Source organism: Syngnathoides biaculeatus, chromosome 6 (assembly GCF_019802595.1).
Source record: "Syngnathoides biaculeatus isolate LvHL_M chromosome 6, ASM1980259v1, whole genome shotgun sequence".
Taxonomy (NCBI): domain Eukaryota; kingdom Metazoa; phylum Chordata; class Actinopteri; order Syngnathiformes; family Syngnathidae; genus Syngnathoides; species Syngnathoides biaculeatus.
The window spans coordinates 3,897,283-3,917,932 of NC_084645.1; the positions used below are offsets into that span (position 1 = coordinate 3,897,283).

Below are 20,650 nucleotides of genomic sequence, written 5' to 3' on the forward strand. Positions count from 1 at the left end.
TGCAAGAAGTACATCCTTTGCTGGGCTTTTTGGGGATGGAGTTTATGTTCGTCTACCACTTCAGGTCCTCTGAGACTGTAATTCCCAAGAACATGAAAGTCTCGATGGTTGACGCTCCCTTTGCACAACTGACCTTGCACTTCTCTATAATGGGAACACAGTTATCTCCTACCTGTTTGTAGCGCCTCTCTAGTATAAACTCATTTGATGAGGGAGTTCTTTCCCCACTCCAAAGTTGGAAACTAATTAACTCAATGGTAATTTCTCCAAATGTCTATTAAAACTTTACTCTTTACTTGTGCATTGAATTCTTTATCAAAAAGTCTCTGAAATAATGTTTCCCTTATGAGTAAAGTTAACTAATGTCGATAACCCAGCTATCATATTAACTCCCCACTTCTAACTGTCTTGCAGATAGTCAAATAATACACCTGGTTATGTCCCAAAAGATGTAAACATTTAATAACAAAATAAAGGTTAGAAAAGCAAATCCCTTTACTCAACAAACTGTCATTCAGTAAATAAATTGAACAAAACAGGTACACACTGCACACATGGCTAGGCTAACCTAAGCTAAGGGCTCAAACAAAACTGAATCCAGCCGGCAAGGAAATTAAATTCAAACCCCAATGTCTTTTTTTCAAGCGGCAGGAGTGACGAACGTCGAGGGTTGTGTCCAATGGTCTAGCCTCATCCAAGTCCTGACGGTCCGATCCGTTGCGAAGCTTTGTCCTTATCCTCCAATACTGCATGCCTCGCTAGCCGCTGCAAGCCTCGCTAGTGTTAACTCGTCACTAACGTCCTCATCTTCTTCCACGTGGACCAACACAGGCCTTGCGAGCTAGCGTTAGCTGGTTGCTAGCGCCCAAGCTCAGTCCCATGCATGCACTTAGCCTCTGTGGTCACGGCTAACTCCACCACGTTACGGCGTGATTTGAGTAGTCCACTCAAACGACACACTATCCCAGTTGAACTTTCAACAGTTCTTCTCGAACACGATCAACTTTTGATGTGTCCACCGTTCACTTTGTTTGTCCTCAAAACAACCACTCGTACCTTGCACTCTGTCAATCCTTTTTTTTCCTCCCTCTTTCTCTCCCGCGTCTTCTCAACACGTCATTTCCTGTCCTTCTTAAACAATGGTAACAACAATAAAATGACAAACAAAAGTATTTCTTTTTCACAAATAAATCAAACACATTTAAATACAAATCCCTCCAAAAGAAAATAAAGTCAGCACACACAGATTAACAGATATTCCACCACATTGCATAAAGAAAGCCCATAACCTAATTGCTACTCGATTATACTGAACTTTTACCTGTACCAACTTTTAACCGGGTTAAATGGAAAGGAAACAAGGGCGAAGAAGAAGTGATGTGTAAGTACGGCATCCAGGAAAGGAACTTTGAGGGACAGATAGTGGTGGACTTTGCAAAAGGATGGAAATGGCTGCTTTTTTTCCTGAAAAGGCAGGAAAATAGAGTGACCTACAAGAGCGAAGGGACAAGCACCCGGACAAGCACCCAGGTGGATTACATTTTGTGCAGATGACTTAATCGGAAGGAGGTCACTGAGTGTAAGGTAGTGGGAGGGGAGAGTGTAGCTCAACAGCATCGGATGGTGGTGTGTAGGATGACTCTGGTTGTGGGTAGGAAGATTAAGAAGACAAAGGTAGAGCAGAGAACCATGTGGTGGAAGCTGAAAAAGGAAGAATATTGTGTGGCCTTTTGCGGAGGCCCCGTAGCTCAGTGGTTAGAGCACTGGTTTGGTAAACCAGGGGTTGTGGGTTTGTATCCCAATGGGGCCTCCACTCCCTGAGAAGGGTTGCGTCAGGAAGGGCATCTGGCGTAAAAATTGTGCCAAACATATATATGCGTTCATCTGAGATAATACGCTGTGGCGACCCCGAAAGGGACAAGCCGAAAGTAACACACGCATTGTGTGGCCTTTCGGAAAGTGATGAGAGAGGCTCTCGATGGACAGGAGGAGCTCCGGAAGACTGGACTACTACAGCCAAGGTGATCAGAGAGACAGGGAGTAGAGTACTTGGGGTGTCTTCTGGTAGGAAAGGGGAGAAGGACACTTGGTGGTGGAACCCCAAAATACAGGAAGTCATACAAAGAAAGAGATTAGCAAAGAAGAAGTGGGACACTGAGAGGACTGAGGAGAGGCGAAAGGAATACATTGTTATGCGACGTAGAGCAAAGGTGGAGGTGGCGAAGGCTAAATAAGAAACATATGACAAAATGTACACCAGGTTAGACACAAAAAAAGGAGAAAAGCATCTCTACATGTTGGCCAGACAGAGGGATAGAGATGGGAAAGATGTGCAGCAGGTAAGGATGATTAAGGACAGAAATGGAAATATGTTGACTGGTGCCAGTCTTGTACTAAATAGATGGAAAGAATAGTTTGAGAAGTTGATGAATGAAGAAAATGAGAGAGGAGAAAGAGTAGAAGAGGCAAATGTGAAGGACCAGGAAGTGGCAGTGATTATTAAGGGGGAAGTTAAAAAGCCACTAAAGGAGATGAAAATGGAAAAGCGGTTGGTCCTGATGACTTACCTTTGGAGGTACGGAAGCAATTTGGAGAGGTGGCTGTGGAGTTTTTGACCAACATATGCAACAGAAAACAAGGCAGTGAGAAGATGCCTGAAGAATGGATGAAAAGTGTGCTAGTTTTTTCAGAACAAAGGCGATGTGCAGAGCTGTGAGAATTATAGAGGAATAAAGTTGATGAGCCACACAATGAAGTTATGGGAAAGAGTAGTGGAGGCTAGACTCAGGAAGGAAGCAAGTATCTGTGAGCAACAGTACGATTTCATGCCTAGAAAGAGTACCACAGATGCATTATTTGCCTTGAGGATGCTCATGGTAAAGTACAGAGAAGGTCAGAAGGAGCTACATTGTGTCTTTGTGGATTTAGAGAAAGCCTATGAATGTACCAATGGAGGAACTGTGGTCCTGCATGCGTAGGTCTGGTGAGGCGGAGAAACGTTAGAATAGAACAGGACATGTATGAGGGCAGCTGAACAGTGGTGAGGTGTGCCATAGGTGTGACAGAAGAATTTAAGGTGGAGGTGGGACTGCATCAGGGATCAGCTCTGAGCACCTTCCTGTTTACTGTGGTAATGGATAAGCTGACAGATGAGGTTAGAATGGAATCCCCTTGTACCATGATAATCGCAGATGATATTGTGATATGCAGTGAAAGCAGGGAGCAGGTGGAGGAACAATTAGAAAGATGGAGGCGTGCACTGGAAAGGAGAGGAATGAAGATTACCCAAAGTGAAACAATATATGTGCATGAATGAGATGGGTGGAGGGGGAAGAGTGAGGCTCCAGGGAGAAGAAATAGCGAGGGTGGATGACTTCAAATACTTGGGGTCAACAATCCAGAGCAATGGTGAGTGTGGTAAGGAAGTGAAGAAACGGGTCCAAGCAGGTTGGAAAAGCTGGCAGCAGGTGTCTGGCGTGTTATGTGACAGAAGAGTCTCTGGTAGGATGAAGGCCAAAGTTTATAAAACAGTGGTGAGGCCGGCCATGATGTATGGATTAGAAACCGTGGCATTGAAGAGACATGGACATGGTTTGGACATTTCCAGAGGTGGGAGAGTGAGTATATTGGTAGGAGTGCCCTGAGGATGGAACTGCCAGGCAAAAGAGTGAGGGGAAGACCAAACAAAAGGGGAAGAGTGAGGTTTTAGAAAGAAGAGATAGCGAAGGTGGACGACTTCAAATACTTGGGTTCAACAAAGCAGAGCAATGTTAAGTGTGGTAAGAGAATGAAGAAACTGGTCCGAGCAGGTTGTAACAGCTGGTGGAAGGTGCTTGGTGTGGTATGTGACAGAAGAGTCTCTGGTAGGATGAAGGGCAAAGTTTATAAAACAGTGGTGAGGCCGGGCCTGATGTACGGATTAGAGACGGTGGCACTGAAGAGACAACAGGAAGCAACAGGAGATTGAAATGAAGACTTGAGGTTCTCGCTCGGAGTGAGCACATTGGATAGGATAGGAATTGAGCTCATTAGAGAGACAGTCTGTTGGATGTTTTGGAGATAAGGTTCAAGAGAGCAGACTTCGATGGTTTGTACTTGTCCAGAGGCGAGAGAGTATATAAGTAGAATGGTGCTGAGGATGGAGCTGCCAGGAAAAAGAGTGACAGGAAGACCAAAGAGAAGGTTGATTGCTGTTGTGAGGGAGGACATGAGGGCAGTTGGTGTTAGAGAGGAAGATGGAGGAGATAGGCTTAGGTAGAAAAAGATGACACGCTGTGGCGACCCCTAATGGGGCAAGCCAAAAGGAAAAGAAGAAAACAAGTACTAAATAATTATTACCCCCCCCCTTTTTTTACTTGAAATTGAAAAAGAGTCAGATATTCAAAGTGCAAATTTGCAAAGTGAGAACTAACCCATGCAACAAGCGCCAGTCTCCTCTACCTTTACAATTAGCATCATGCATTTCTGCATTACTCACTGTCCTCCCTTTCTGATACCGTAAACGATACATGTAAGGGGAACAGTAATGTGCAGTTTATCCGCTCTCGTGGAGGCGATGCTTTGACATCTGTTTAAACAACTGACAAGTAATTATTTCTTTAAATTCATTTATATAAATTTTGTCACGGTTGCCTGCCACAGTGCATTACTGGCCGATTATGTCGGAATTGGAATTTTTTTTTTTTTTTACCTGAATAGTCGGAATAATTGGTGTTACGAGCATAACAAGTCAGCATTCAGTGATTTCTGCAACAAAATACGGATGTCACATATTATTTGACAGCTCTGCAATAATCTTAAAGATATTTTGGGTTTCATTTGAAGAGGAGGAGGTCTCTGTCACTGCGTGGCCAAAGGGGGAATGCTTGATTGCGAAGTTGCTGCCAAGCTTGCTGGTAGGTCTTAGATGCCTCCTTAAAGTCCAAGTATGTGTGTAGATCTGTCCTCCTGCAGACATACAATCATATAATTTCACAGTATACAATGTTGTACAATTCAAAACATAGTCTGAAAACCTATCAACTAAAAGATGATAATAATCCACTCAGTCCAATATGCAGTGATAGTCCACATTACAAAGTGGATGCAAACTAGTACCCACAGAAGTGGTGGCGCTCAGAAGGGTGTGAAGGTGCTCCAAATATGTTAAATACCAAAAGGAACCTCTCTGAAATCACGGGAAAAAGTCAACCCATTCTTTGTCCAGGGCTTCAAGTTAAGTTGGAGCAGTATTTTTTGATAGAGCAGTTCATGTATTTATTTTCCGTTAATTTCTTTTCCGTGTTTTGTTATTTTATTACAGCACCCCTGGTTTGAAAGTAATGCTATTTCAGGTATGTTGCATGTCATGTATGCGTAGCACATCTGACAATAAAGTTACTTGAACTGCATTGGAGAAGATAATGCCAGACCGACTAATACATATTTGTTAGCCCTATCTTTTAAGCTTCTCTACACTATCCTGTGAACACTATGGAACACATGGAGATGTTAAGATTTGAAGTAATCAGTTTTGTGTAGTTCTTATTTTGCTCACTACAATGCTGTAAGTATGGATGGCAAGACAATACTATTTAATCCACAAGGCAAGCTTGCTACACAACCTCAGATAACATACCAACAGACATTATAAAGGTGGAGGCCGAGTGCTATCTTGTCTGCACATGTGAATTCAAGCTTCCCCATTGCCCATGGACTGTATTCTCTGTGTCATTTGTGTAACCAGTGAGTCTGTTGTCCAAAGGGATTAATGCTGGTGTTATTCAAACAATCTGCAGCAATTAAAATCTTCGCTGAGCGCTCTGTGTCAAATAAAACAGATGTACAGCTGTGTTCATAATAGTGTCTAAAACAATGTGTCTAAAAAGGTGAATAAACTTCAAAATTCCTCAAATAAATTGTATTTAATGAACACAAATTAATTGAGGACACTGCATATTCCAATTCAAAGGAGGAAAACTGGAAAAAGTCATTTTTGATATTTTACAGAAAGTAAAAAAGTACAATGTTAAATATAACAGTTAACATCTTTCCTTATAAACTCAAAAAAGTACAGTACAGTGTTTCTCCAAAAGTCTTGAGGATCATCAAGATGTCTTTTGGCAAATGTGAGACAAGCCATTGTATTCTTTGCTGACAGGAGGGGTTTTCACCTGGGAACTCTCATATTTTTATCCACTGTCATGCACAATGACCTTAACTGAGGCCAGCGAGGATTTCAGGTATTTAACTGTTGTCCAAAGTTCTTTTTTGACCTGGATGAGTAGCACTCTTGGAGTAATTTTAGTCAGTCGGCCAATCCCAGCGAGGTTTGCCACTGTTTCCAGTTTCCAGGACCTGATTGATCTAGGACTGAAGCATAATTTATCAGTCACAAACAAATACTAAAAGAAAAACAATATTCTGGAGGATATTGTGAGACCACCAGGATCTCAGGATAGCTGGTCTCCCCAGCAAGCGACGGAGACAGCGGAGGGAACGTAAGCTAAAGCGAGGATGTCAATCAGGCCTGGCTGCTAAGCTATGGAAGCAACGTCACAGACCACCGCTACAAAGGAAAAGCAAAGCAAAGCAAATTTATTTGTATAGTGCAAGGGTTGGGAACCTATGGTCGCGAGCCATGTCTGGCTCTTTGATGGTTACATATGGCTCGCAGAGCCCTCACAACTACATACTCTACATATCAATTCTGTCACATAGCCAACGCAAATGAGCCAGAGACACTTTGACTTAGTGGGTTTGCCGTAATTTACTTTGGCAGTCGATGTGCGCAAGCGCAGAAGGGTCGGGTGCAGATTGGGTCGCAACAACTAATTCTGGGAACACTTTTGACAACAATTGCTCAAAGAAAAAACATCAGGAGCAGTACAGATTTCGGCAAGACTGGACAGCCTTTGTGAAGAGACAAAGTTCTGCTGTGTGTCTAACATGTAATGACAAAATTACAATGATGAAATGCTCAAATAAAAAGCGCCATTTCACACACATCCGTGTTTGGACCCAACAAGGTGAATGAAATTCAGAAAGCTTTGGTGGCCCTTTAGCCATTGTGAGAAATGGAAAGCCATTTACAAATGGGGAGTATGCCAAAGCATTCATGCTTGATTTTATCAATAAACTTTTTGACAACTTTTCGGATACAGACAAAATAATCAAATGAATAAAAGACATGCCTTTGTCGACAAGAACTGTTCACCATCGTACCATCATGATGGCAAATCAAATTGAATTACATTCACGATTAACGGATAGAAATCTCAATGCCTGCATGAAGCTTCATCTAATGACGTTTGAAACAGACTCCAAAGCCATCAGCAAAACCATGGAGCACCAGAAATGCCATTAATGGTAAGAAGTGCTTTTGTCATCATTGGTGAGCAACATCATCACAATGTTAGTTAAACGAATGCAGAGACTTATTGTACGCTAAAGGTTTTGGTCTTACATAAAAGCACAAATACACCTGTATTTAGTTTTTAAAATATTGAAAGGCTCTTTTGAAATTACATTTTAAAATATTTCGCTTTTATAGCCCTCTCAGCCCAAAAGGTTCCCGACCCCTGGTTAAGCGCATTTCATACACAACGTAACTCATTGTGCTTTACATGATTAAAGGTATTTGAAAACAAAGAGATAAAACATTTAAAATGGGATAAAAACTATAAAAATGACAACAAAATATATATATTTTAAAAAAAAGGAAGAATTAAAACCATGTACAGTTTAAGAAATACAAAATAAGAAATGAGAAATAATAATAAAATACTCGTATGATTAAAAGTGGAAATACTCTAAAAAGCATAAGAAAAAAGAAGAGTTTTCAACCTGGATTTAAAAAAATTCACACTTGGGGCTGAACTCACCTCTATTGGCAATTTATTCCATTTGTGTGCAGCATAACGGCTAAATGCTGCTTCACCACATTTGCTTTGGACTCTGCGCTCCACTATTTGACCTGAGTCAGTCAATCAATCTCAGATCTCTACTGGGTTTGTTTTCCACAAGCATTTCTTTCATGTATTCAAAACTGATAGAACCAGGAGCACCTGCTAAAGAAATGTTGACCACACATGTACTCAGCAATCTTGCACACGTATGCACACACACACACACGCACACGTACACGCACACACACACGCAGACACACACACACACACACGCACACACACACACACACACACGAACAAACAAGTCCACTTTATTTCCAACTATGTTTTGCTCCCCCGTCTCCTTTTTGTAACATTCATGTAAAAAGGGCCATGTTTGCTTTGGACTCTACGCTCCACTATTTGACCTGAGTCAGTCAATCTCAGATCTTTACTGGGTTTGATTTCCACAACCATTTCTTTCATCTATTCAGAACTGATAGAACCAGGAGCACCTGTTAAAGAAATGATGACCACACATGTACTCAGCAATCTTGCACACACTCACACATGAACAAACAAGTACACTTTGTTTCCAACTATATTTTGCTCCCCCGTCTCCTTTTTGTAACATCCATGTAAATAAGGGAAGTTTTGAAACCAAATAAATAGAAGTGCTGAGGAGAGGATCATCAGAGAGTGCAGTGGTGAATTGTACGAGACGGTTCCTCTCCTCGCGAGTTGTCAAACATAAAGACATGCCTCTGTCGGCTAGCAGTGTTGGCGAGCGCACATAAGTGGGGACAAATTAAAAAAATTAAACCGACATACCAGTTAATTGTGAAAACATGGAACGCCCGTCACATACCACACACTGTGGCATGTGAGTATTGCTGGACTGACAATGTTTGGTTCTACCCATGGTTATGAAAAATCTTTCTCACATTAAAAAAAAATTAAGACCAACCTACGTTCATGAATAATGGATGGAAGTCGCATCAGCTGCATAAAGTTTAATCTAATGAAGTATAAAACAGACGACAAAGCCATCAGCAAAGAAGTCGCATTAATAGTAAGACGTACTTTTGTCATCATTGGTTAGCAACACCATAATGTCATTTAAATTAATTGAGAGACTTAATGTACTCTTAAGGTGTTGGGCTTACATAAAATGCACGAACACACTTGTATTTAGTTTTTAAAATATTTTGTTTGGCTCTTTTGTAATTACATTTTAAAATACTTGCCGTTTATGGCTCTCTCAGCCTAAAAGGTTCCTGACCCCTGCCCTAGGTGAACCACTGACTCCAACAGGGAAAAAACAAACAGCAAAACAGTTGACACAGAAGATTCATCCATTTTCTTTGCAGCTTATCTTAGCTTAGAGTGCTGGAGCCTATTCCAGCTGTCAATGGGCAGGAGGCAGGGTACATCATGAACTGGTTGCCAGCCAAACACCGGGCGCATAGAGACAAACAGTCACACTTAAAATCACACCTAGGGGCAATTTAGAGTGTCCAATTAATGTTGCATGTTTTTGGGATGTGGGAGGAAACCGGAGTGCCCGGAGAAAACCCACGCAGGCACGGGGAGAACATGTAAACTCCACACAGGCGGGGCCAGCATCGAACCCTTGACCTCAGAACTGTGAGGCCAATGCTTTACCAGCTGGGCCACCGTGCTGCCCTTCCAGAAGATCTGAAACATAAATTAATGCGTAAGGACCATAAGTCTGTAGAAAGCCAATGTCCTTCTAAAATAAAATGTGTACATTTGTGGATACCACAATTTGGGTTTGCTGGCCAGCTCAACATACAAAAAAATATGTAGTTAACCTGCAGGATAAAATAAAAAACACACACAAAACTGTTTTTAAAAAAACTGACTCGAGATGATGTGAAAACGGCCACAGAAGGTATCACATCTCATAAAGTTGATGGAACAGAATTCGTCCAGGGAATGGAAGAATTTGAGAAAGTCTTACTACTTAAATGGTGTGGAAGTACAACAAATGTGGATGGCAGCAATGAAGGGAGATTGGCAGAGCATCAGGGGGGGATTGGAGTCCAAAAGATAAAAATTAAGTACTTTCTCACAGGAGCAGGAAACTTCATCATCGAGTTCAAGTGTTAATAGAGCACACTTCTGCTAGTTTTAGACAAAGAGCAAATTATACTGCCATTGGTAGAGCAAAACAAAACAACGTGGAAACACAGCACAATGGTCCACTGCATGATGAAATAATTCCTTCCAGTTCTACATTTGTTCACCTCTTTTTCCATTGAGTTCCGTAAGGTGTTTGATCACCATGTTTAGGGCAAAGAAACCACCCGCCGTCTCCTCTCACTCTCTCAGGACACTAAGTCCGTCATTGAATCTTCTGACAACTGACGACGACTGTGCATTTATTGTGGTCAACCTGATCATTTTATTTCCTCGTGCCCTCTCTGACCAAAAGACCAGGCTCACAGCGACCACCATGTCTCCTTCTCCCCTTTCTTACCAGAAGGCACACCAAGTACTCTCCTGCCTGCCTCTCTGAGTACCTTGGCTGTAGTATTCCAGTCTTCCGGTAGCTCTTCCTGTCCATCTAGACCCTGTCTCACCTCTTTCTGAAAGGCCTCACGGCATTCTTCCTTCCTCAACTTCCACCACCTGATTCTCTGCTCCACCTTTGTCTTCTTAATCTACCGACCAGCTACCAGAGTCATCCTACACACCACCATCCTATGCTGTCGAGCTACACTCCCTCCCACCACAACCTTACATTCGTTGTGAGCCTGGTCATTTGGGCGAGAGTGTATGAATGACGTCCAGGAACGACAAGTCTCTCAGTTACGACTCCATTCTACCGTGGCCTATGCCTCCGCCCATCCCGTCATGTGGGAAATGACGAAGGTGATCCTTGAGCGGTCCGTGGGGAAGGCGGACGCCTGCAGTTCAAAATGGAGATCGCACTGGGCGAGGAAAGGCTTGATGTCCCCTGAGTCGCCTGAGAATCATTCCGGTTGGGAGAGCGGCGTTATACGGGGATGAGGGAGCTCCGTGGCGGGCGGAACCGATACTACAAGTGGAGTGGCCTATGCCTCCGCCCATCCCGTCATGTGGGAAATGACGAAGGTGATCCTTAAGCGGTCCGTGGGGAAGGCGGACGCCTGCAGTTCAAAATGGAGATCGCACTGGGCGAGGAAAGGCTTGATGTCCCCTGAGTCGCCTGAGAATCATTCTGGTTGGGAGAGCGGCGTTATACGGGGATGAGGGAGCTCCGTGGCGGGCGGAACCGATACTACAAGTGGAGTGGCCACAGCCGGCGTGGCAGCCGCGCTAGCCTTTGAGGTTAGCCACGGCTCCAGCCGGGCGCAGATCTCATGGAGCCTCTGATTGGTTTACTTGGAGAGCAGCCTCCTGCTCAACCAGGCGTCTGCCCTGGACTTGCAGTGAGCGGCAGATAGCTTCTGAGTCGGTTAGGTCCATGTTATGGCCAGATCATTCTGTCACAAATGGGGCTTGAGGGCGGACCCAAATGCACGACTACAGAGACAGGCAGGCAGAACAGAGGAAACCTTTATTCGTTCTAAGGTTGGGAATCAAGCAGACAGTCCAAACAAGCAGAGGTAAGAGTAACGGCAGGCTTACGAGAGTGGTCAGAGGACACGCGTGGGTTGGTACATGGAGGGTAGACGTCAGGCAAACGGGAGTGCGGGAACGAGGCATCAAAGGCAACGATCTGGCGGAAGACTACTCGTCCCCCGGGTCCTATATGTACTGAGTGTCATTAACGTTCATGAGGCGTAGGTGTGTGTCTACTGATTGCCTGGCCACGCCCAGCCCGGGCTGGAAGCCAGGAGCAGGACAGTTTTGGAACAACTGTAACATGTTCTCTCCTCTCATCTGTTCTTTCATTGATAGTACTGTTCATAGCTCCTCTTTTGCAGTGATATAACGAAATACCGTACGAATGAAAATGCACATCTTGGCTGTTTGTCACATCTGTAGATTCATCCAGCTGCAGTGAGAAACACACACAATCTCTGATGTCCTTCCATATTTGCTGGGTTAAATCATAAGCCATAACTTCGCAGCCCCATGTAACTCTACTTCTTGACAGCTGAAAAGCTTCCTTGAAAGATATTTCTGCCTTATATTTATAATATTGCGGCCTTATTTTTAAAGTCCCAGAACAATGTGTCAGAAGCTTCCCTACCTCTTTTACCATCTTTACTACTTTACACGAGCGTTCATCAAATGACTTCCATAACGGATAGGTCATGGCCTGGGCTAACTACGCCCACCCCCGGCACTGCTAATCTGCAAGGTGTACGTAGAAATTCAGATAATGTAGGTCTAAGACAAAAAAGAGGAGGAAAGTGACTTAATCGGAAAAAGAAGAAGAGGCATGCACAGTCTCTACAACTGTGTGTAGGGACTTTGAATGTCGGGACTATGACAGGAAAAGCTCAGTTATTTGGCATTATGATTATGAGAAACGTTGATGTATTGTGCATCCAAGAGAGCAAATGGAAACGGGGTAAGGCTAGAAGCTAAGGGGCAGGGTTTAAATTCTTTTACCATGGAGTAGATGGGAAGAGAAATGGAGTAGGGGTTATTTTAAATGAAGAGCTGGCTAAGAATCTCTTGGAGGTGAAAAGTGATGAGGCTGAAATTTGAAATTAAGGGTATTGTGTATAATGTGATTAGCGGCTATGCCCCACAAGTGGGACGTGACCTTGAGTTGAAAGACAAATTTTGGAAGGAACTAGTCGAAGTAGTCCTGTGCATCCTAGAGAGAGAAAGAGTTGTGATTGGTGCAGATTTCAGTAAGTACGGCATTCAGCAAAGGAACTTTGAGGGTCAGATGGTGGTGGACTTCGCAAAAAGGATAGAATTGGCAGTGGTGAACACTTATTTCCAGAAGAGACAGGAATATAGAGTGACCTACAAGAGGTGAATTATATTTTTTGCAGACAATGTAATCTGAAGGAGGTTACTGATTGTAAGGTTATAGAGGGAGCGAGTGTAGCTCGGCAGCATCGGATGGTGGTGTGTAGGATGACTCTGGTAGCGGGTACGAAGATTAAGAGGACAAAGGTAGAGCAGAGAATCAGGTGGTGGAAGTTGAGGAAGGAAGAATGTCGTGTGGCCTTTCGGAAAGAGGTGGGACAGGCTCTAGATGGACAGGAAGAGCTCCCGAAAGACTGGAATACTACTGGCAAGGTACTCAGAGAGGCAGGCAGGAGAGTACTTGGGGTGCCTTCTGGTAGGAAAGGGGAGAAGGAGACTTTGTGGTGGAACCCCAAAATACAGGAAGTCATCGAAGACATAACGAGGGAGGATGGCTTCAAATACTTGGGATCAACAATACAGAGCAATGGAGAATGTGGTAAAGAAGTTAAGAAACGGGTCCAACCAGGGTGGAACAGTTGGCGGAAGGTATCTGGTGTTCTATGTGACAGAGGAGTCTCCGCTAGGATGAAGGGCAAAGTTTATAAAACGGTGGTGAGGCCGGCCATGATGTACGGATTAGAGACGGTAGCACTGAAGAAAGAACAGAAGCAGTACTTGCGGTAGCAGAAATGAAGATGCTGAGGTTCTCGCTTGGAGTGAAGCGGTTGGATAGGATAAGAAACAAGCTCTTTAGAGGGACAGCCAAAGTTGGATGTTTTGGAGACAAGATTAGAGAGAGGAGAATTAGATGGTTGGACATGTTCAGAGACGAGAGAGTGAGTATATTGGTAGAAGGGTGCTGAGGATGGAGCTGCCAGGCAAAATAGCGAGAGGAAGACCAAAGAAAAGGTTGATGGATGTTGTGAGGGAGGACATGAGGATAGCGGGTGTTAGAGAGGAGGATGCACGAGATAGGCTTGGATGGAAAAAGATGACACACTGTGGCGACCCCTAATGGGACAAGCCGAAAGGAAAAGAAGAAGAAGACTATCTTTACTTGTAAGGACTTATTGTTCTTAACAAAGACGTTACTCACCTGGAACAATACATCAGAGGAAGCTTTCGCTTTTGAAGTATGTTGTGGGAAAAATAACTGCTGTCCAGACAACTGGGATTTTAGTTGCTTCGTCTTTCTCTTTTTTTCTTAGCTCGATTTTGGCGAGAATTCCGCTTTGTATTTTCCAAAAACAATACTAAAATGTTGCTCCATATTTCCCGTCTTTGGTAGTACATCGCAAACAGGCAGATGAGGCATACACGTTTCGAAAAGGTCATCATGAAAAAACATTTCTCCTCCCATTCTGTATGAAAGTGGTAAGTGTTATGAGGAAGGCCACCGATCTGAGCGGTTTCATCTCTGACACCTGTCGCTGGTCACAGCTGTGTCACATGAGGCACTGTGTTTAGACAATGTATTTAAGTTTTGTCACTGGCATTTGCAAGTTCGTTGAGTATGCTTTCCCGCATCCAGGGTTACTCCACCACTGCGCCATTATGGCCCAGTCACGCTTTTGGTTATTCTCTTTAGTTGACTCATAGTTATCGGACATTGTTTCTTGTGTTTTGGATCCTGCCTTCCTGGACTGTGTTGTCGTGCACAATGTTTGTTTACAATAAAACCCACTGAACATCATGTCCTCATCTTGGAGTCCTACATTTGGGCCCGCCTGTGCACTGGTGGTTCGTGACAGAACGAACAGTCCAGAACAGGACCCAGCACGGGCACATTAAAAGGGACGCAGCCTGCCTGAGGATCAAGCATCTCCTATCCGGGTGGGCTCCGTTATGTCATCCTCTTCCACCTTGCCTCCTGCACCGCCCATGTACCATGAGTTTGTCCCAACCACGACCTGCTCACCACCACATATTGTTTTGGATTCAGATTTTTCGGATTACGAGGAAGACTTAAATTTATATGATCGACTGCCTGATTCTGACTCATAGTAAAGTAGTAGAAAGTAAGTTTGCAAACAAGGTATGTAAATAAACATTTACAAAGTCTGTCTGAATATCTAATTTTACAACGTACCAGTATTTATGGTAGATATCCCAGGGTATGGTCATCTCCGGCTTGTGTATGAGGAAAAAAAAGAAAAATAAATGCTACACAGACTGACCGTTATTATCAGGTGTGCATTGTTGTCCGGCAAATATGGTATATCTCGCTGGAACATCTTGACTATTGACTATGGAAGAGCCGATCTTTTGGTACCTGAGTGAGTCTGGAAGTACTGAAGCTTGAGTGGACGATACCAGAGACAGGAATGAATGAAAAAGCTCCAGTTTACACAGAGCAGACCTACAAAGACCAAAATTGGGAAAAAAACAAACATTTTTTAACTTAATTGCTACAGCAATCAAATGTACCAATTTTTTTTCTCTCTCTCTCTCTCTCTCTCTCTCCCTCTCTCTCTCACTAAATAAATATATGTATATATATATATATATATATATATATATATATATATACAGTGAAGAAAATAAGTATTTGAACACCCTGCTATATTTGCAAGTTCTCCCACTTAGAAATCATGGAGGGGTCTGAAATGTTCATCGTAGGTGCATGTACAGTGTGAGTGAGATAATCTAAAAAAAAAAAACAAGAAATCACAGTGTATGATTTTTTTAATGATTTATTTGTGTAATATAGCTGCAAATAAATTGAACACCTGTCTATCAGCTAGAATTCTGACCCTCAAAGACATGTTAGTCCGCCTTTAAAAGTCCACCTCCATTCCATGTATTATCCTGAATCAGATGCACTTGTGTGAGGTCTTGTGTGCGGTGTGCATAAAGACACCTGTCCACCCCATAGAATCAATACGACTCAAACTTGTAACATGGCCAAAACCAAAGAGCTGTCCAAAAACACAAGGGACAAAACTCCACACGGCTGGAATGGGCTTACAGAGAAATTGCCAAGCAGCTTTGTGAAAAAAGGGCCACTGTCGGAGCAATCATTAAAAAAATAAAAGAAGCTAAAGATGACGGTAAATCACGATTGGAGTGGAGCCCCATGCAAGATATCACCTTTTGGGGTCTCAATTATCCTTAGAAAGGTGAGGAATCAGCCCAGGACCACACAAAAAGACTTGGTCAATGACCTGAAAAGAGCTCGGACCACCGTTTCCAAGGTGACTGCTTAAACCAGAGCATGTCTAGGCCCGTCTTAAGTTTGCCAATGACTATTTGGATGATACAGAGGAGTCATGGGAGAAAGGTTTGTGGTCAGATGAGACCAAATTGAAACTTTTTGGTCATAAATTTCACTAACCATGTTTGGAGAAAGACAAATGATGAGTTCCATCCCAAGAAGACCATCCCTACTGTGAAGCATGGGGGTGGTAGCATCATGCTTTGGGGGTGTTTTTCTGCAGATGGGACAGGACGACTGCACTGTATTAGCGAAAGGATGACCGCGGCCATGACAATGACCTAAAGCACAGAGCCAGGAAAAGCAAGGAGTGGCTACGTAAGAAACATGTCAAGGTTCTGGCGTGGCCCAGCCAGTCTGTAGATAAAAATGTATATAAAATCTTTGGAGAGAGCTGAAACGCCGTGTTTCTCAGCGACAGCCCAGAAAGAGAAGATCTGTATGGAGGAGTGGGCCAAAATCCCTCCTGCAGTGTTTGGAAACCTGGTGAACAACTACAGGAAACGTTTGACCTCTGCAAAAAAGCTACTGTACCAAATATTAACATTGGTTTTCTCAGGTGTTCAAGTACTTATTTGCAGCTGTATCACACAAATAAATTGTTAATCATACATTGTGATTTCTGGATTTTTCTTTTCAGATTATCTCTCTCACAGTGGACAGTCCCCTATGACTACCTTGCTTGAGCTGTTCCCAAAGCCTTCTTAGTGACTCCTTGTTTGAAGCCATTGGCAGTGACATCAAGTGGCTGATCAGGCACGTTACACCAGCTGATAGCTGAAACCCAGAAACATTGAACATTTTCATTTCTTTGCTTGAAACTATAACAGCATAAACCTCAATGCAGAAACTGAAACAATACCATGGCAAAAACCTACAACCTGAGGAAATTCAGTGAAATCATAGATGACTGAACGTGGAACTTCATATTATTAGTGTTTTTAGTCAGTCAAAATAATTTTGGGGTGTATTCATCAATTATTTTATTCATGTTACACTGTTGTATCAGGTAAGTGCTGTTTAGACTGAATAAATTAACATTATTTCTTGTTTGTTGTGTTTTCTTAACTTTAGCAGTTTTTTATTGAAAACTAATTACGTTATCCACATACACATTCAGTATGTACGTGTATGTGTGTGCGTGCGTGTGAGTGTGTTTATCTATATCCATGAATTTTCTTAGATGCTTATCCTCACAAGGGTCGATGGAAGTGCTGGAGGAAGGGTATACCCTGAACTGGTTGCCAGACAATTGCAGGGCACATCAAGACAAACAGTGGCACTCACAATCACACCTTGGGGGAATTTAGAGTGTCCAATTGATGTTGCATGTTTTTGGGATGTGGGACATCTGACTGATCTCCAATCCGAAAATGATCCATAGTAGCTACCTTTGGTGCATCATTGTGGAAGTCATCATTGATGACTTGGTCCAGTTCCGGTGCCTCCTGCATTGCATCATGAATATCCCATTTTGCTCCCACACGATGTCATCCTTTGTGCCATCCATGGCGTTTGTGAGGAAACATTTTTTGAATCTCAAGAGTTTTGGTTCCGCAGCGCAGCCTCTCACCATCCATTTGGCTACAATCATTAGCAGTTTTCCTATGGTGTCAGGGGGCTATCAAAACAACAACAGCTCAAACTACGTAGAAATGAGCGTAATGGGCACATTTAAAAAAAGTGAGCATTTCAATTGGGTCCCCTTGAGCATTTCAATTATCTGCCTATTACGCTTGTTGTACGTAGTTTGAGCTCATGTTGTTTTGAACCGCCACGTTGCTTCCGGGTTCCCTCCGTTATCGACGGGAGCGATGATACATTTCTTTTGAAAGCGGCTGCACAACTAGTAGACTTATAGTTGATATTTTTTGTCTTCGTTTAAGTTTAAACATACTCACAGGCAATTGTTTCTGATGTTTGGTGCAGTAGCAACAAACATGCTATGCTAACAATCGTAAAATGTCAAGCTCCCTCAAGGAGGTCAGAGAGCTCAAGTTGGTGGCACACATTGCCATAATATATATAAATTTGTAACATAAGAGATCGAATATCAATTTCAAAATGTTTACATCTAACTTTTTTTCCACTCTATGTACCTGTGCATGACTATACAATGTGAGTGTAATTTTTATTTTTCATCCATGCCTAAATATAATGCACTCTATTGACTTTTTGAAAACATTGGTTGGACTAGTTGGACTCCTCTCTACGCACCGCTTGGGGCTCTGGTACCAGTCATCTTTAGAGGGGTTGGACTCTGTTACTCTGGAGTTGCCTACGGTGAGAGGTGCCAAACAGATGTGGGTATACTTATTGCCCCCCAGCTTGAAGCCCCAGTGGATGACAAGATAGCCTCCCTTCGCCTTCAAGTGGGGAGACAAGTCCTGACTTGTCCGTGGCTATGCACCAAACAACAGTTCAGAGTTCCGTACACTTGTGGAGTCCTTAGAAGGAGCGCTGGAGAGTGCTCCCTCTGGGGACTCCATCATTCTGCTGGGGGACTTCAATGCCCACGTGGGCAATGTCAGTGAAAGCTGGAAGGGTGTTAACCGGGAAGAACGGACCCCCTGATCAGAACCAGAGTGGTGTTCTGTTAATGGATTTCTGCGCTCACCGTGGATTGTCTCCATAACGAACACCGTGTTCAGCAGTTGGCACCAGGACACTGTAGGTTACAGTTTGATTGACTTTCTGGTCGTGCCGAATGTCTTGGACACTCAAGGTGAAGATAGGGGTGAGTTCGCTCCGACGGTGAAAGAAGATGGCAGTCCCACATGGCAGGACCAAAATGTATTGTAAGGGTCTGCTGGGAATAGCTGGCAGAATCCCCTGTCAGAAGGAGTTTCAAGCCTCACAGAACTTTGCTGATGTTCCGTGGGAACCAGGGGACATCGAGTCCGAGTGGACGATGTTCTGCCCGAAATTGCTGAGGCAGCTGAATGAAGCTGCATCCTAAGGTTCCCAAGAGCACAGTGGCCTCTATACACCTTAAATGGAAGATGTTTGGGACACCCAGAACCATCTCTAGCGCTCTCCATACGGCTGAACTGAGCAATTGGGGGAGAAAACCCTTGGTGATAGGGGTAAAGAAGAACCCACAGATCACTGCGGCTGAGCCCCAGAAATGGAATCAGGAAGTGTGTGAAAGTTCTACAAAGTAAACCATCACTGCAGCCCTCCACTAGTCGCTTTATAACAGATTAACTGAGAAAAGGCTCTCCTTAGTGCAAGACACGTGAAAACTGGCATGAATTGTGCAGAAAAAAAAAACTTCTGAAGGACTCCAAGATGGTGTGAAATGAGATTCTCTGATCTGATGAGACCAAGATAAAACATTTTGGCCGAAAGCTGTCCAACTGTCATGTGTCAACCATCAAGATCTTCCCATTACCAGGAATTACAGCCTCTTAGGACCTGAAGTGGGAGACTAACATCAAATCCAGCCTCAGAAGAGGCCAGCAGAGAATGTACTTCCTGCAGTTGCTAAGGAAGCACGGATTACCACAACAGCTGGTGAGACAGTTCTACACATCAAATCAGTACTGTGTACCTCCATCACAGTCTGGGTTGAAGATATCACAAAAAGAGACAATTTACAATTCAACTGTAACACGGTGCCAATTTTTCGTCTTGAGTTTGTCGTCACATTTCTGCCGGGCCAATTGTTATTATATATGAGCAATATATGAGCAAAGCAAAGCAAATTTATTTGTTGACCACATTTCATACACAAGGTACCTCAATGCGCTTTACTTGATTCAAAGCATTCAAATAAAAACATTTGAAAAAGTAGGATTAAAACACCGTTAAGTGCATGAAATATCACTGAAAAGTGGAATTACTCAAACGCAAGAGGAAAAAAAAGTTTTAAATATGGATTTGAAAACACACATTTGGGGCTGATGTCGTCTCTGTTGGCAACTTATTCCACTTTATTGCATTACAATAATTAAATGCTGCTTCACAGTTTGCTTTGGACTCTGCAGTTGATTATTGGACCTGATTCCTTTCATGTATTCAGGACCTAAACCATTTTGCAATTTATATACCAGGGGCAGAACTTTAAAATATATTGTAAAACCAACTGGAAGCAAGTGTAAAGACTTTAGAATTGGAGTTATATGCTCTGCCCACTTTGTTCTGGTCAAAACCTGTTCTGAAATATTCTGGATGAGCTCCAGCTGCTTCATGCTCTTTTGGGGGAGCCCAGTCAGAAAATAATGTTCTTCAGACGGAAAAAGGCAGTTTTAATAATTGATTTTATATGACTGTTGAAGGTCTAATCTATTAGAACACCAAGCTTTCAGACTTGGTCTTTGCTTTTTAAAGATAGTGAATCTAGGTATTAACGAACAGCAATCCTTTTTTCTTTATTTATCTCAGTTTTGTAATGATTTGGTTGAAGGAAATTTTGGCTCATCCAGTTATTTATCTGCTTAAGACATTGGCACAACACCTCAAATGAACTATAGTCATCTGGAGACACTACTACATTAAACTGGGGGTCATCTGTATAGCTATGACAGTTAAAACTAAAGGTCTGGAAAATTTGACAACAAGGGTAGCATATACAGGCTGAATAGAAGGGTCCAAGAACTGACCTTTGAGGGATCCCATATGTCACTGCCATTTTTTTCAGATTGATCACTTCTAATGGTTACAAAGTAGCTCCTTTCCTCCAGGT

At 43.0% G+C, this 20,650-nt stretch overlaps 1 protein-coding gene across 7 annotated transcripts in view; it reads right to left on the reverse strand.

Annotated features, from left to right (window-relative positions):
• Window positions 1-435: 435 nt before the first annotated feature.
• adat1 (adenosine deaminase tRNA specific 1) overlaps window positions 436-20,650 on the reverse strand; it is a 77,512-nt gene continuing 57,297 nt past the window's right edge. For 3 of the 7 annotated variants that reach the window (XM_061822335.1, XM_061822334.1, XM_061822337.1), the window contains 3 exons: window positions 16,641-16,740; window positions 15,022-15,108; window positions 436-4,947 (listed from right to left, as the gene is read on the reverse strand). In XM_061822335.1, coding sequence (XP_061678319.1) covers window positions 4,815-4,947; window positions 15,022-15,108; window positions 16,641-16,740 — 320 coding nt within the window. In that variant the 3' untranslated portion in view covers window positions 436-4,814. Of the gene's footprint in view, window positions 4,948-14,838; window positions 14,880-15,021; window positions 15,109-16,640; window positions 16,741-20,650 lie in introns of all 7 variants that reach the window. The other 4 variants (XM_061822339.1, XM_061822341.1, XM_061822338.1 and 1 more) reach the window with 4 other exon arrangements.